Below are 13,114 nucleotides of genomic sequence, written 5' to 3' on the forward strand. Positions count from 1 at the left end.
AAAATCATATAGGCCGCCATCTTGTCTTTCTGAAATGTCATAATTTTCCCCTACTCATATTGCATCCAAACATATCTCTCATACATCAATGTATCGTTTTCTGTCTCTTTTCAGGAGAATGAGACATTCAATATTCGCCATACAAAATGTATGGAAAAATGAATTCCGCCATTTTGAATTTTTTTTTTTGTTCATCGAGTAGACCTTTGGATCCTGATCCTCTTTTGCCAAGAAACCACACTTCCATCTTTTATACCCTCCGAGCTGGACACCGGCGAAATTTGTATGGCGGCCATCTTTTCTTCGCCATTTTGAATTTTTTTTCAGCTTTTTGGCAATTGGATGACGTCGTGAATGACATTTGCTCGAGCACCCTCCACCTATCTTCAATACCTTAAGCGGGCTCTCCACCCGTCTCCGAAACCCTCAATCATCAGCTCTCTCCATAATTTTGGCTTACTAACTTTTTATTTTCTATACGAAACCATCAGTGAAAAAAAAATTTTTCATACAAAATTTTACAGGAGTTTCTTAGTTGAAAATCTCGAAAATCTCCCCAAAAGTGGCAACACCGGTTGCATATCTCCATACTGCCAGCCGAGATACACAGTCGATTCATACATATTGACTTTCCAAAATGTTGCCAAGTGCCTCAAAAACGTGATCAAAATTTCGAAAAATTAAAAAAAATACAAAATGGCCGCCAACTCGTTTTGCAGAAATAAATTACATCGTTGTACAACTTTTCCAATAACTACAGGATATACCGCTCCCGATGACGTTGCAATCTCTCCTCTCACTTGCACCCACGCGAAACGATCGCCCCTGAAAAAACACCACGTCGAAAATCACTTTTTCTTTGATAAATTCCAGTGTTGCCAGTCTTCCAAATAATAAAACAAAATAACCAAATGTCATTTGTACGAGGAAAACACGTAATCGCTCATACTCGGATTTTGTAAAAAGTCCGTATTTCGATTTTTTTTAATTTCCCGAAAATCTTGAAATTTCCCCATGTTAACGCTTTTTATTATAGTGAAAGACTATAGTGAAGTTGATAGTGCGTGCATGTACCTACTATTTGCGTTCGTAATGTAGATCGTGCCTTAATTACTTATCTATGGTCAACTGTCGTATTTATGAATTGTCAAATGTCTACTTAAGTACCGTCACTTGTAACAAAACGTTGTACGATTACACACACTCCGCTGAAGATGAAAAGATAGTTTTATTTGTTCCTTCCGGCGTTCCAAAAAATAGAAGATCTGCCCATCGGATCTTCGGTGTTAGCTACAATAGCTAACATAGTGGCGACCGTGACAGGACGCCCGAAGAAGGAAAAGCCATCCAGCGTGAGAGCGTTGTTGCCAGCCGGGACGCCAATCGTCTCGCAGCATCAGGCACAACGCAAGTCAACGTCGTTGCAGTCCGCCGGGACGCCAATCGTACCGCAGCATTAGGCGCAACGCAAGTCACCATCGTTGAAGCCAGCCGGCACGCCAATCGTACCGCAGCATCAGGCGCAACGAGAAGACGTCTGAAGCCGTCGCCGGGACGCAAATCGGACCCGCAGCATTGGGCTCAGGCAGAGGGAGCACTTTTCTACGCCAGCAACAGCGAGGCCGTACCAACATTTCAGATAAGTGTCCTATCCCACATACAAACACAATACATTCATCCAAACATCCATAAATCCATTCTACAAACACCCAATTCATACATCCATCGCTCCATAACCATCCATATATCACGCACTATTCAAAAGGCCATCCCACTTTGCACAATCAATCACAAAATTCAAAATTTTGCACGTTGTCATATTTTCATCCATTACGCATTAGTCGTACCTACCTACTCACTTCATAATTCATACGATTTCAATTACTGGCGCGCGCACTCATTCGAGCTGCGCAAGAGACTGAAACCGGCTCATTAGCCGACGTCAACTGCAAGCGACGTGCATAGGTAAAACGTACCTAGTTATAGTTAGGTATAAGTTTAACTCATTATTTGCAGCGATCTAGCGGCCGGCCGATAACAAACCAGTTTTTGTTCACCTACAGCTGTTAAACTAACTTTAATTATGTCTCTAAAGGAATTAATGATAAAACGCAGCAGCGTTAAGGGTCGTGTTACCAAATTTAAGAACTATATCTCTAAGGTTAACAAGCTTTCAGTGTTAGATTCGTTGGAATTAGGTGAATTAAAACTTAAATTAGGTAAAATTGAGTGCTTAGCTAGTGAGTTCAGTGACGTGCAGGGTCAGATTGAATCTTTAAGCGGCGATACATTAAGCGCCGAGCTAGATATTCGCGAGGAGATCGAAAATGAATTGGACAGTGTGACGGCGTTAGCTCAGGATATTCTGTCGCGTAATTCGAGGGTTCCGTGTTTTGAGGACGCGCACAGTAGTAATTCTTTAGGGCCAGGACAAGGCGTCTCACAAGGTATTGGGTTTAAATTACCTCTAATTCAAATCTCGAAATTCGACGGAACGGTTTTCCGATGGTTAGAATTTCGAGATACGTTTCGGTCTCTCATTCATGATAACGAGCACATACTACCCATTTATAAATTTCATTATTTAAACTCGTATTTAGAGGGAGATGCCGCTCGCGTCATAGCCAATCTAGAAGTTTGTGCATTGAACTACAACAAGGCCTGGAGTTTATTATGTGAACGTTATGATAACAAGAGGCAGTTAATTAATAATCACCTCAACGCTTTATTCAATATCGAAACACTGTCCCGCGAATCGGAACAGTCATTGCGTTCATTAGTAGATAATGTAAATAAAAATTTACGTGCGTTAGCTAGTCTGGGACAGCCCACAGACAAATGGGATGCGTTAATTATTCATATGGTTAGTTCTAAATTAGACAGCCATACTAGTATGAAATGGGAAGAGCATCGGAGCTCGTTAAGTGATATGCCAACTTTGGATGAATTTCATCAGTTTTTAAAGGAGCGTGCCGACGTTTTGGAATCATTTAACCGAAATAAAATCCAACACAGTCGTGTTTCTTTTAATGCCGCGCCAATCGCGAGCAATAACAATAAAAATAATAAAAATATGAAACGTTATAAATCTCTTTCGTATTCTGTTCAATCGGGATACCATAATGCAGATAGGAATCGCGCTCACTGTGTGGTATGCAAGCTTGATCATGCAATTCACAGCTGCCCTTCATTCTTAGCCAAAACTCCTGAACTTAGGATAGCAGAGGCTCGGAGGCTGAAGCTATGTATGAACTGTTTAAAGTCAAACCATCGAACTCGTCAATGCTTTTCGAGACGTTGTAGGGAGTGCAGAAAATCACATTCTACCCTGCTCCACAAATCTACAGAGGAGCCCACTGCACCCACAGTTCAGAATTCCTTCGAAGAACTTAGTGTGAACCTATCTAGGCAATCAACATCTCACGTTATGTTATCCACCGTGATGATAGAAGTTTTAAACCCTCTTAATTCTAAGACCGAAGTCATTCGTGCGCTTCTAGACTGTGGAAGCCAGTCTAGCTTTTTGACTAGGCGTATTAAAGAAAAATTAAGTTTAGAGGCGATACCTACTTATCTTACCGTCGTAGGTATAGGTAGTAATTCAAATAATCATGTTACCGAGAGATGTTTTGTTAGGTTTAACTCATTGCAAAACGATTATCACGCAAGTTTATCATGTTTTATTATGCCAGAATTAACGGCGAACATTCCAAAGGTAAATATAGATTATAAATTATTCAGTCTCCCCGAGAACATTCAGCTCGCGGACCCTAAGTTTTACAGCCCTGCGCCAGTAGATGCGCTAATAGGAGCCGATTTATTCTGGGATGTAATAGGTAACACCGTTAAATCCTTAGGTGATGGAAAACCATATCTGTGTAGCTCACAATTCGGGTGGGTTATTTCTGGTCCTATTTCATTAAATTCTGACCTTAAACAAACGAATTGCAATTTTGCATCAAGCGAATCGTTCGATGATCGCTTAGATAATCAAATACTCAAAATTTGGGAACCCCAAAAAATATTATTAAATGATAGCGAGAAGGCTTGTGAGCAGCATTTCAAAACTCACACCACTCTCCTAGAATTAGGTCGATTTTGTGTCAAATTGCCTCTTAAAGATTCATCCATGACCTTAAGTGACTCATTTAGTCAGGCTAAGAAGAGATTTTTTAATCTAGAAAAACGATTTTGCAAACAACCTGATCTAAATCAAGAGTACGTTGCCTTACTAAAGGAGTACCTAGACCTAGGCCCTCGTGCTGAACTTACTAGCCCAAATTCAGTGATTTCATTCCCAATAGAAATCCCGCGATATGTACTCTGTGATAGTTGCACTAAGGTCGAACTTCATTCGTCTTGCGACGCTTCTATGAGTGCGTATGACGTATGTATTTATTTAAAGGCAATCGATGCATTAGGTAGGTCGAGCGTTCATTTATTGTGCTCGAAGTTGAAGGTAGGACCGGCCTGGAAGTCTATGACGATTCCACGTCTAGAATTATCCACGGCACAGCTCGCCGCTAGGCGCCACGTACCTACAGATCTAAAACCGGCAGATTTTTTCTCCGATAATGACCGAAATCTAGTATCTGCCGTTAAAGAAACTACTCAATTGTTAAAATCCAATGCCGTCAATTCTGACTTTCCAGTTGACGAAGAAATAATATTTTTATCTATACCTGTATATTCAGGCGAAATTCAGGAGACTGGGATCAAATCCTATATAAATATTCTCATTATAAGATATTTGGGTCATAATCATTTTAGTTCCGAAGAATTTAGTAATATTATTTCGCAAGTGGGGGCTATAATGAATAGTCGCCCCTTATATCCCATGTCTTCCTCTCCTGACGATCTTCTCCCTTTTTCCTCAGGACACTTCCTGATTGGACGGCCTCCAACTACGCTGCCGTCACCGAATATTGAAGACTTCAGTTCGAGCAGCCTGGACCGCTACTCGAAGCTTGAACTCGTGCTACTGCAAGAGGATAACGGCGCACCCCTCAACTGGCGCCTCGACTGGGTCACCGCTCTGTACCCAGAACTGATGGAGTTTCCAGTATCACCGATATCCGAACCGCGAGAGGAGTGGTGCGCAGGGCTTTGACTAGCATTTGCCCCTTGCTTCCCCAGATGGACTTTTTTCCTCTTAAACGACGTTTAAGAGGGGGGGAATTTATGTTAACGCTTTTTATTATAGTGAAAGACTATAGTGAAGTTGATAGTGCGTGCATGTCGGATCGAGCCGAGGATCGTTTAAGAATTGATGAAGGCAGGTGAAGATCCTAGGGTCTGCTTCGATCACTAGGCGATCTTCAGACGTGTTAAGAACAATACTTCCATTTACTGCATGTCACAACTACCAGCGTAACTAGGTAAACCTAACCTAACCTACCTAGACCGGCTCCTCCACCCCTTACACCGGTCCCAAACCAACCATCTAACCTAACCACCACAATAACAACTCGTTTAACCAACAGTACCACTTTAGGTAACCACTACTCTAAAACCCACAGTACGACAGACTATTCCTACTGAGAAGTGTCCTCGGCAACAACCGGACGAATAATGCCTCGCTATGCACAGCGTGTCTGATTTTATAGTCCAACGACGACAGTGGGGAGATGACGTAATGCTCAGTGAGCAAAGTATTGACAGCTAAAAGTCGGTACCGCCGACACGGCCATTCTGACCTGCGTACGTCCTCGTACGCTAAATGTCACAAAGCATGTGAGGACAAAACCATAACCACAAAAATCACTATACCGCTCGTCTATCCTGACTAGCAGTTAACTGTCAATGAACATCTTTCTCATTCTAAACCTGGACATCAATGTCCCCTCAACTTTACCTAAAAACTAAGACATTAGTAGAACTATTGAGATATTATATGTTATTTAGAGCATCACAGCTTCGGATAGATTTAATAAACACAGTAGCTTTGCTATTAAATATGTCAATATCGTTAGTGGAGACAAACTCATTATAAAATCTACACATTCTAACTATTGGGTTAAAAAAGGAGGTATTATTTTTATATACGTTAAGAGAAAACGTCTTACAATTCCCCGGATAGCGACTCCGATATCTAATATTAATGTGAATCAAAGACAGTAGCACAGGAGAATCAATATGTGAGTGCAGGATCTTATGTAAGTATGCCAGCAATGAAATGTCTCTGCGCACTCTTAAGGAATCGACCTTGTAATACTGTAACCTACGGGAATAACTATTCAGAGAACGATACCGACCATTTCGCCAAGCCAAAGTTCTGAGGCAGCGTCGTTGAACTCACTCAATGCGGTCTGAATGAATTTTATAATAAGGTGACCAGATTACAGATGCATATTCAACTACGCTCCTCACAAAACAGTTATATATGATTAGCAAAGTATTTGGATTCTTGAAGTCTGCAGTGTTCCTTAACACAAAGCCAAGCATTTGGTTACCTTTTTTAATTATATGGTCATAATGATCCCGAAATGTGAGTTTGCTGTCCATGAGTACACCCAGATCCTTTACCAAGTTCCTACGTTCTAGTGTACATTGGTCCACCTTGTACTCATACAGAATGTTATGTTTTTTGGAAGAGAAAGTTATTACTTGGCATTTATTGGCGTTTAGTGTCATATGGTTCTTAAGGCACCATTCCGTCACCCTATGCAAATCATTTTGTAGAGCTACACACTGTTCAATGCTTGTGACCTCACTGAAAATTTTTAAATCATCAGCATATAAAAGACATTCATTGCTTATAGCTTTCTTAATATCATTTATAAAAATAATAAACAGAAGAGGTCCAAGATGCGAGCTCTGCGGTACGCCAGACGGAATAAGAGCAGCAGCTGAGAGATATCCCTTCAAAGCAACGATTTGGCTGCGTCTCGTGAGATAAGACTTTATCCGGTAATTTTTTTCCTCCAATTTATACCCCGAGTCTATACGTACAATCGCTTGATAGAAACCGAATCGCTCCGATGTTGCCAACTTTGAGATATTTAACTTTAAAAATTGCATTTTTTCGTACCTCGAACAAAACGGCCGCCATGACAGCCGCCATCTTGAATTTTTAAAAACCACTCCCGTTCTGTCAAAATACAGGATAATCGTGGGCGAAACACGAAAAAATAATTATCTTCGATCACCCCGTTTCGGATCTGTGGCGCCGCGGTTAGGGGTCGAAAAATGAAAATTTTGAAAACGCTCCAGCTCAGCCGCCATTTTGTTTTTCCAATTTTTTCTACTTTTTTTATTAATTTTTAACTAATTTCTTTAAAGATTGCAAAATTCATCGAAATCGGTTGGAAAACAATGGAGCTGCAAAAATCACGTCAGCCGCCATCTTGTTTTTCTGAAATGTCATAATTTTTCCCCAGAGGGTTCCCGAAACCGAACACAACTCCCCCACATCACTATATCATTTTCCGTCTCCTTCTAGGAGAACAATTATGTCAATGAGTCAGTGAGTCAGTCAGTGGTAATTGAGCTATATATAGTATAATATAACTAGTATTTTGCTCGGTGCGCGAGCTGCTAAAGCAGCTCGCGTGGCGTGGTAATGTTTAGCTTTATTGTATTAAACCGAATCGAGTTATTAAAATACAAAATTCACCGCGAAAACACCATAAAACGACACCCATATCGATTTTTTTCTTAAAAAATGCATGTCCGCCATCTCGGATTTTAAAATAAATGTCGTTATCAAAATCAGCACCCTGGAAAACTCTGAAAACGACATCCATATCATTTTTTGCAAAAACGGGGTAGTTGAGGTTAATAAAGTAGGGTGCGTGGGTGCGCGGACCACTCAAGTGGTCCGCGAGCATGCAGAGTTTGTTCTACCGAGTAGACCTTCGGACCCTGATCATCTTTTGCCAAGAAACCACTCTTCCATCTTTTATAGCTTCCGAGATAGACACCTTTCGAAATTTGTACGGCGGCCATCTTGTTTTTCCAAAATTTTCCACTTTTTCTATTAATCATTTAATACATTCTTCAAAGATTGCGAGTTTCAACGAAATCGGTTGGAAATAAAAGAGTTGCAAAAATCATATCGGCCACCATCTTGTTTTTCTGAAATGTCATAATTTTCCCCTACTCATATCGCGCATCCGAACATATCTCCCATACATCAATGTATCGTTTTCTGTCTCTTTCTAGGAGAATGAGGCATTCAATATTCGCCATACAAAATGTATGGAAAAAAAAAATCTGCCATTTTGGATTTTTTTCTATTCATCGAGTAGACCTTCGGATCTTGATCATCTCTTGCCAAGAAACCTCACTTCCATCTTTTATACCCTCCGAGCTGGACACCAGCGAAATTTGTATGGCGGCCATCTTTTTTTCGCCATTTTGAATTTTTTTCCAGCTTTTTGGCAATTGGATGACTTCATGAATGACATTTGCTCGAGCACCCCCCACCTATCTTCAATACCTTAAGCGGGCCCTCCCCCCGTCTCCGAAACCCTCAATCATCAGCTCTCTCCAAAATTTTGGCTTACTAAATTTTTGTTTTCTATACGACACCATCAGTGAAAAAAAAAATTTTCATACAAAATTTTACAGGAGTTTTCTAGTTGAAAATCTCGAAAATCTCCCCAAAAGTGGCAACACCGGTTGCATATCTCCATACTGCAAGCCAAGATACACAATCGATTCATACATTCTGAATTTCCAAAATGTTGCCAACTGTCTCAAAAACGTGATCAAAATTTCGAAAAATTAAAAAAAATACAAAATGGCCGCCAACTCGTTACACAGAAAGATTTTACACGGTTACATAATTTTCCTATTAACTATAGGATATACCACTCCCGATGACGTTTCAATATTTCCTCTCGCTCGCACCCACGCGAAAAGAGATACCGTGAAAAAGACCGTGTCGAAAATCACTTTTTCTTTGATAAATTCCAGTGTTGCCATTCTCCGGTGACAAAAATACCCAAATGTCATTTGTACGAGCAAAACACGTAATCGCTCATACTCGAATTTTGCTAAAAGTGCGTATTTCGATTTTTTACAATTTCCCGAAAATCTTGAAATTTCCCCAAAAATGAGGTAATTTTTTTCCTCCAGTCTTTACGTACAATCACTTCATAGAAGCCGAACCGCTCCGATGTTGCCAACTTTGGGATATTTAACTTTTAAAATGGCGTTTTTTCGTACCTCGAACAAAACGACCGCCATGACAGCCGCCATCTTGAATTTTTAAAAACCACTCCCGTTTTGTCAAAATACAGGATAATCGTGGGCGAAATCAAAAAAAATAATTATCCTCGATTACCCCGTTTCGGATCTGTGGCGCCGCGGTTCGGGGTCGAAAAATCAAAATTTTGAAAACGTTACGGTTCGGCCGCCATCTTGTTTTTTCAATTTTTTCGACATTTCCCATTAATCGTTTACTATTTTTTTCAAATATTGCAAAATTCAACGAAATCGGTTGGAAAACAACAGAGCTGCAAAAATCACCTCAGCCGCCATCTTGTTTTTCTGAAATGTCATAATTTTTCCCCAGAGGACTCCCGAATCCGACCACATCTCCCGTACATCATTATATCATTTTCCGTCTCTTTCTAGGAGAACAATTATGTCAATGAGTGAGTGAGTGAGTGGTAATCGAGCTATATATAGTATAACTAGTGTTTTGCTCGGTGCGCGAGCTGCTGAAGCAGCTCGCGTGACGTGGTTGGGTTGACAAGTATTAAAACGATAGTATTTATTAAGATACAAAATTAACCGCGAAAACACAATAAAACGACACCCATATCGATTTTTTTCTTAAAAAATGCATGTCCACCATCTTGGATTTCAAAATAAATGTCGTTATCAAAATCAGCAACCTGGAAAACTCTGAAAACGACATCCATATCATTTTTTGTAAAAACGGGGTAGTTGAGGTTATTAAGTAGGGTGCGTGGGTGCGCGGACCATTAAAGTGGTCCACGAGCATGCAGAGTTTGTTCCACCGAGTAGACCTTCGGACCCTAATCATCTTTTGCCAAGAAACCACTCTTCCATCTTTTATATTCTCCGAGATAGACACCGACGAAATTTGTACGGCGGCCATCTTGTTTTTCCAAAATTTTCCACTTTTTCTATTAATCGTTTACTACATTCTTTAAAGATTGCGAGTTTGAACGAAATCGGTTGGAAAACAAAAGAGTTGCAAAAATCATATAGGCCGCCATCTTGTTTTTCTGAAATGTCATAATTTTTCCCTACTCATATCGCGCACCAAAACATATCTCCCGTACATTATTGTATCGTTATCCGTCTCCTTCTAGGAGAATGAGACATTCAATATTCGCCATACAAAATGTATGTAAAAATAAATTCCGCCATTTTGAATTTTTTTTCTATTCATCGAGTAGACCTTCGGACCCTGATCATCTCTTGTAAAGAAACCACACCTCCATCTTTTATACCCTCCGAGCTGGACACCGGCGAAATTTGTATGGCGGCCATCTTTTCTTCGCCAATTTGAATTTTTTATCAGCTTTTTGGCAATTGGATGACGTCATGAATGACATTTGCTCGAGCACCCCTATCTATCTTCAATACCTTAAGCGGGGCCTTCACCCGTCTCCGACATCCTCAATTATCAGCTCTTTCCAAATACTCCCTCGATTTTTTTTTTTGTTCTCTATACGAAACCATCAGTGAAAAAAAAAATTTTCATACAAAATTTTACAGGAGGAGTTTTTGGGGAAAATCTCGAAAATCTCCCCAAATGTGGCAACACCGTTTGAATATTTCGATATTGCCAACCAAGTCACACAATCGATCCTCACATGTCAACTTTCCAAAATGTTGCCAACTGCCTCAAAAACTTGATCAAACTTTCGAAAAATTAAAAAAAATACAAAATGGCCGCCAACTCGTTTCACAGAAAGATTTTACACGGTTTCAAAATTTTCCTATTAATAACAGGATATACCGCTTCCGATGTCGTTTCAATCTCTCCTCTCGCTCGCACCCACGCGAAAGGGGATTCCGTGAAAAAGACCATATCGAAAATCACTTTTTCTTTGATAAATTCCAGTGTTGCCAGTCTCCAGCGCCAAAAATACCCAAATGTCATTTGTACAAGCAAAACACATAATCGCTCATACTCGTATTTTGTGAAAAGTCCGTATTTCGTTTTTTTACAATTTCCCGAAAATCTTGAAATTTCCCCAAAAATGGGGTATTTTTTTACCAATCTATACCTCAAGTCTATACGCACAATCAATTCATAGAAACCGAAACGGTGCGACGTCGTCGACTGGGATCAATAACGTGATCAAACTTTCGAAAAATTAAAAAAAATACAAAATGGCCGCCAACTCGTTTCACAGAAAGATTTTACACGGTTTCATAATTTTCCTATTAACTACAGGATATACTGCTCCCGACCACGTTTCAATCTCTCCTCTCGCTCGCACCCACGCGAAAGGGGATTCCGTGAAAAAGACCATATCGAAAATCACTTTTTCTTTGATAAATTCCAGTGTTGCCAGTCTCCAGCGCCAAAAATACCCAAATGTCATTTGTACAAGCAAAACACATAATCGCTCATACTCGTATTTTGTGAAAAGTCCGTATTTCGTTTTTTTACAATTTCCCGAAAATCTTGAAATTTCCCCAAAAAATGGGGTATTTTTTTTTACCAATCTATACCTCAAGTCTATACGCACAATCAATTCATAGAAACCGAAACGGTGCGACGTCGTCGACTGGGATCAAAAACGTGATCAAACTTTCGAAAAATTAAAAAAAATACAAAATGGCCGCCAACTCGTTTCACAGAAAGATTTTACACGGTTTCAAAATTTTCCTATTAATTACAGGATATACCGCTTCCGATGTCGTTTCAATCTCTCCTCTCGCTCGCACCCACGCGAAAGGGGATTCCGTGAAAAAGACCATATCGAAAATCACTTTTTCTTTGATAAATTCCAGTGTTGCCAGTCTCCAGCGCCAAAAATACCCAAATGTCATTTGTACAAGCAAAACACATAATCGCTCATACTCGTATTTTGTGAAAAGTCCGTATTTCGTTTTTTTACAATTTCCCGAAAATCTTGAAATTTCCCCAAAAATGGGGTATTTTTTTTTACCAATCTATACCTCAAGTCTATACGCACAATCAATTCATAGAAACCGAAACGTTGCGACGTCGTCGACTGGGATCAATAACGTGATCAAACTTTCGAAAAATTAAAAAAAATACAAAATGGCCGCCAACTCGTTTCACAGAAAGATTTTACACGGTTTCATAATTTTCCTATTAACTACAGGATATACTGCTCCCGACCACGTTTCAATCTCTCCTCTCGCTCGCACCCACGCGAAAGGGGATTCCGTGAAAAAGACCATATCGAAAATCACTTTTTCTTTGATAAATTCCAGTGTTGCCAGTCTCCAGCGCCAAAAATACCCAAATGTCATTTGTACAAGCAAAACACATAATCGCTCATACTCGTATTTTGTGAAAAGTCCGTATTTCTTTTTTTTACAATTTCCCGAAAATCTTGAAATTTCCCCAAAAAATGGGGTATTTTTTTTACCAATCTATACCTCAAGTCTATACGCACAATCAATTCATAGAAACCGAAACGGTGCGACGTCGTCGACTGGGATCAAAAACGTGATCAAACTTTCGAAAATTAAAAAAAATACAAAATGGCCGCCAACTCGTTTCACAGAAAGATTTTACACGGTTTCAAAATTTTCCTATTAATTACAGGATATACCGCTTCCGATGTCGTTTCAATCTCTCCTCTCGCTCGCACCCACGCGAAAGGGGATTCCGTGAAAAAGACCATATCGAAAATCACTTTTTCTTTGATAAATTCCAGTGTTGCCAGTCTCCAGCGCCAAAAATACCCAAATGTCATTTGTACGAGCAAAACACATAATCGCTCATGCTCGTATTTTGCGAAAAGACCGTATTTCGTTTTTTTACAATTTCCCGAAAATCTTGAAATTTCCCCAAAAAATGGGGTATTTTTTTTCACCAATTTATACCTCAAGTCTATACGCACAATCGCTTCATAGAAACCGAAACGGTGCGACGTCGTCGACTGGGATCAAAAACGTGATAAAACTTTCGAAAAATTAAAAAAAA

General features: G+C 39.8%; 1 protein-coding gene across 2 annotated transcripts; it reads left to right on the top strand.

Annotated features, from left to right (window-relative positions):
- The first annotated feature begins 1,020 nt into the window (after positions 1–1,020).
- On the top strand, positions 1,021–5,232 carry LOC123879939. Of its 2 annotated transcripts, none has more exons than XM_045927801.1 (2): positions 1,021–2,219; positions 4,878–5,232. In XM_045927801.1, exons 1-2 carry the CDS (start codon positions 2,084–2,086, stop codon positions 5,108–5,110), a joined length of 369 nt encoding a protein of 122 aa, XP_045783757.1. In that variant the 5' UTR covers positions 1,021–2,083; the 3' UTR covers positions 5,111–5,232. The 2 variants fall into 2 exon arrangements, with proteins under 2 accessions (XP_045783757.1, XP_045783758.1); XM_045927802.1 differs by having other exon boundaries at positions 1,021–2,198.
- Positions 5,233–13,114: the final 7,882 nt, after the last annotated feature.

The sequence above is a fragment of the Maniola jurtina genome, chromosome W, assembly GCF_905333055.1.
Source record: "Maniola jurtina chromosome W, ilManJurt1.1, whole genome shotgun sequence".
NCBI classification, from domain to species: domain Eukaryota; kingdom Metazoa; phylum Arthropoda; class Insecta; order Lepidoptera; family Nymphalidae; genus Maniola; species Maniola jurtina.

What these genes read in the sequence shown, in the direction of transcription:
- LOC123879939 (XM_045927801.1), top strand. Translation starts at nt 2,084, where the DNA reads ATGTCTCTAAAGGAATTAATGATAAAACGCAGCAGCGTTAAGGGTCGT. An exon ending in TGAATTAAAACTTAAATTAG is followed by an intron (nt 2,220 to 4,877) that starts GTAAAATTGAGT and finishes CTTTTTCCTCAG; the next exon opens with GACACTTCCTGATTGGACGG.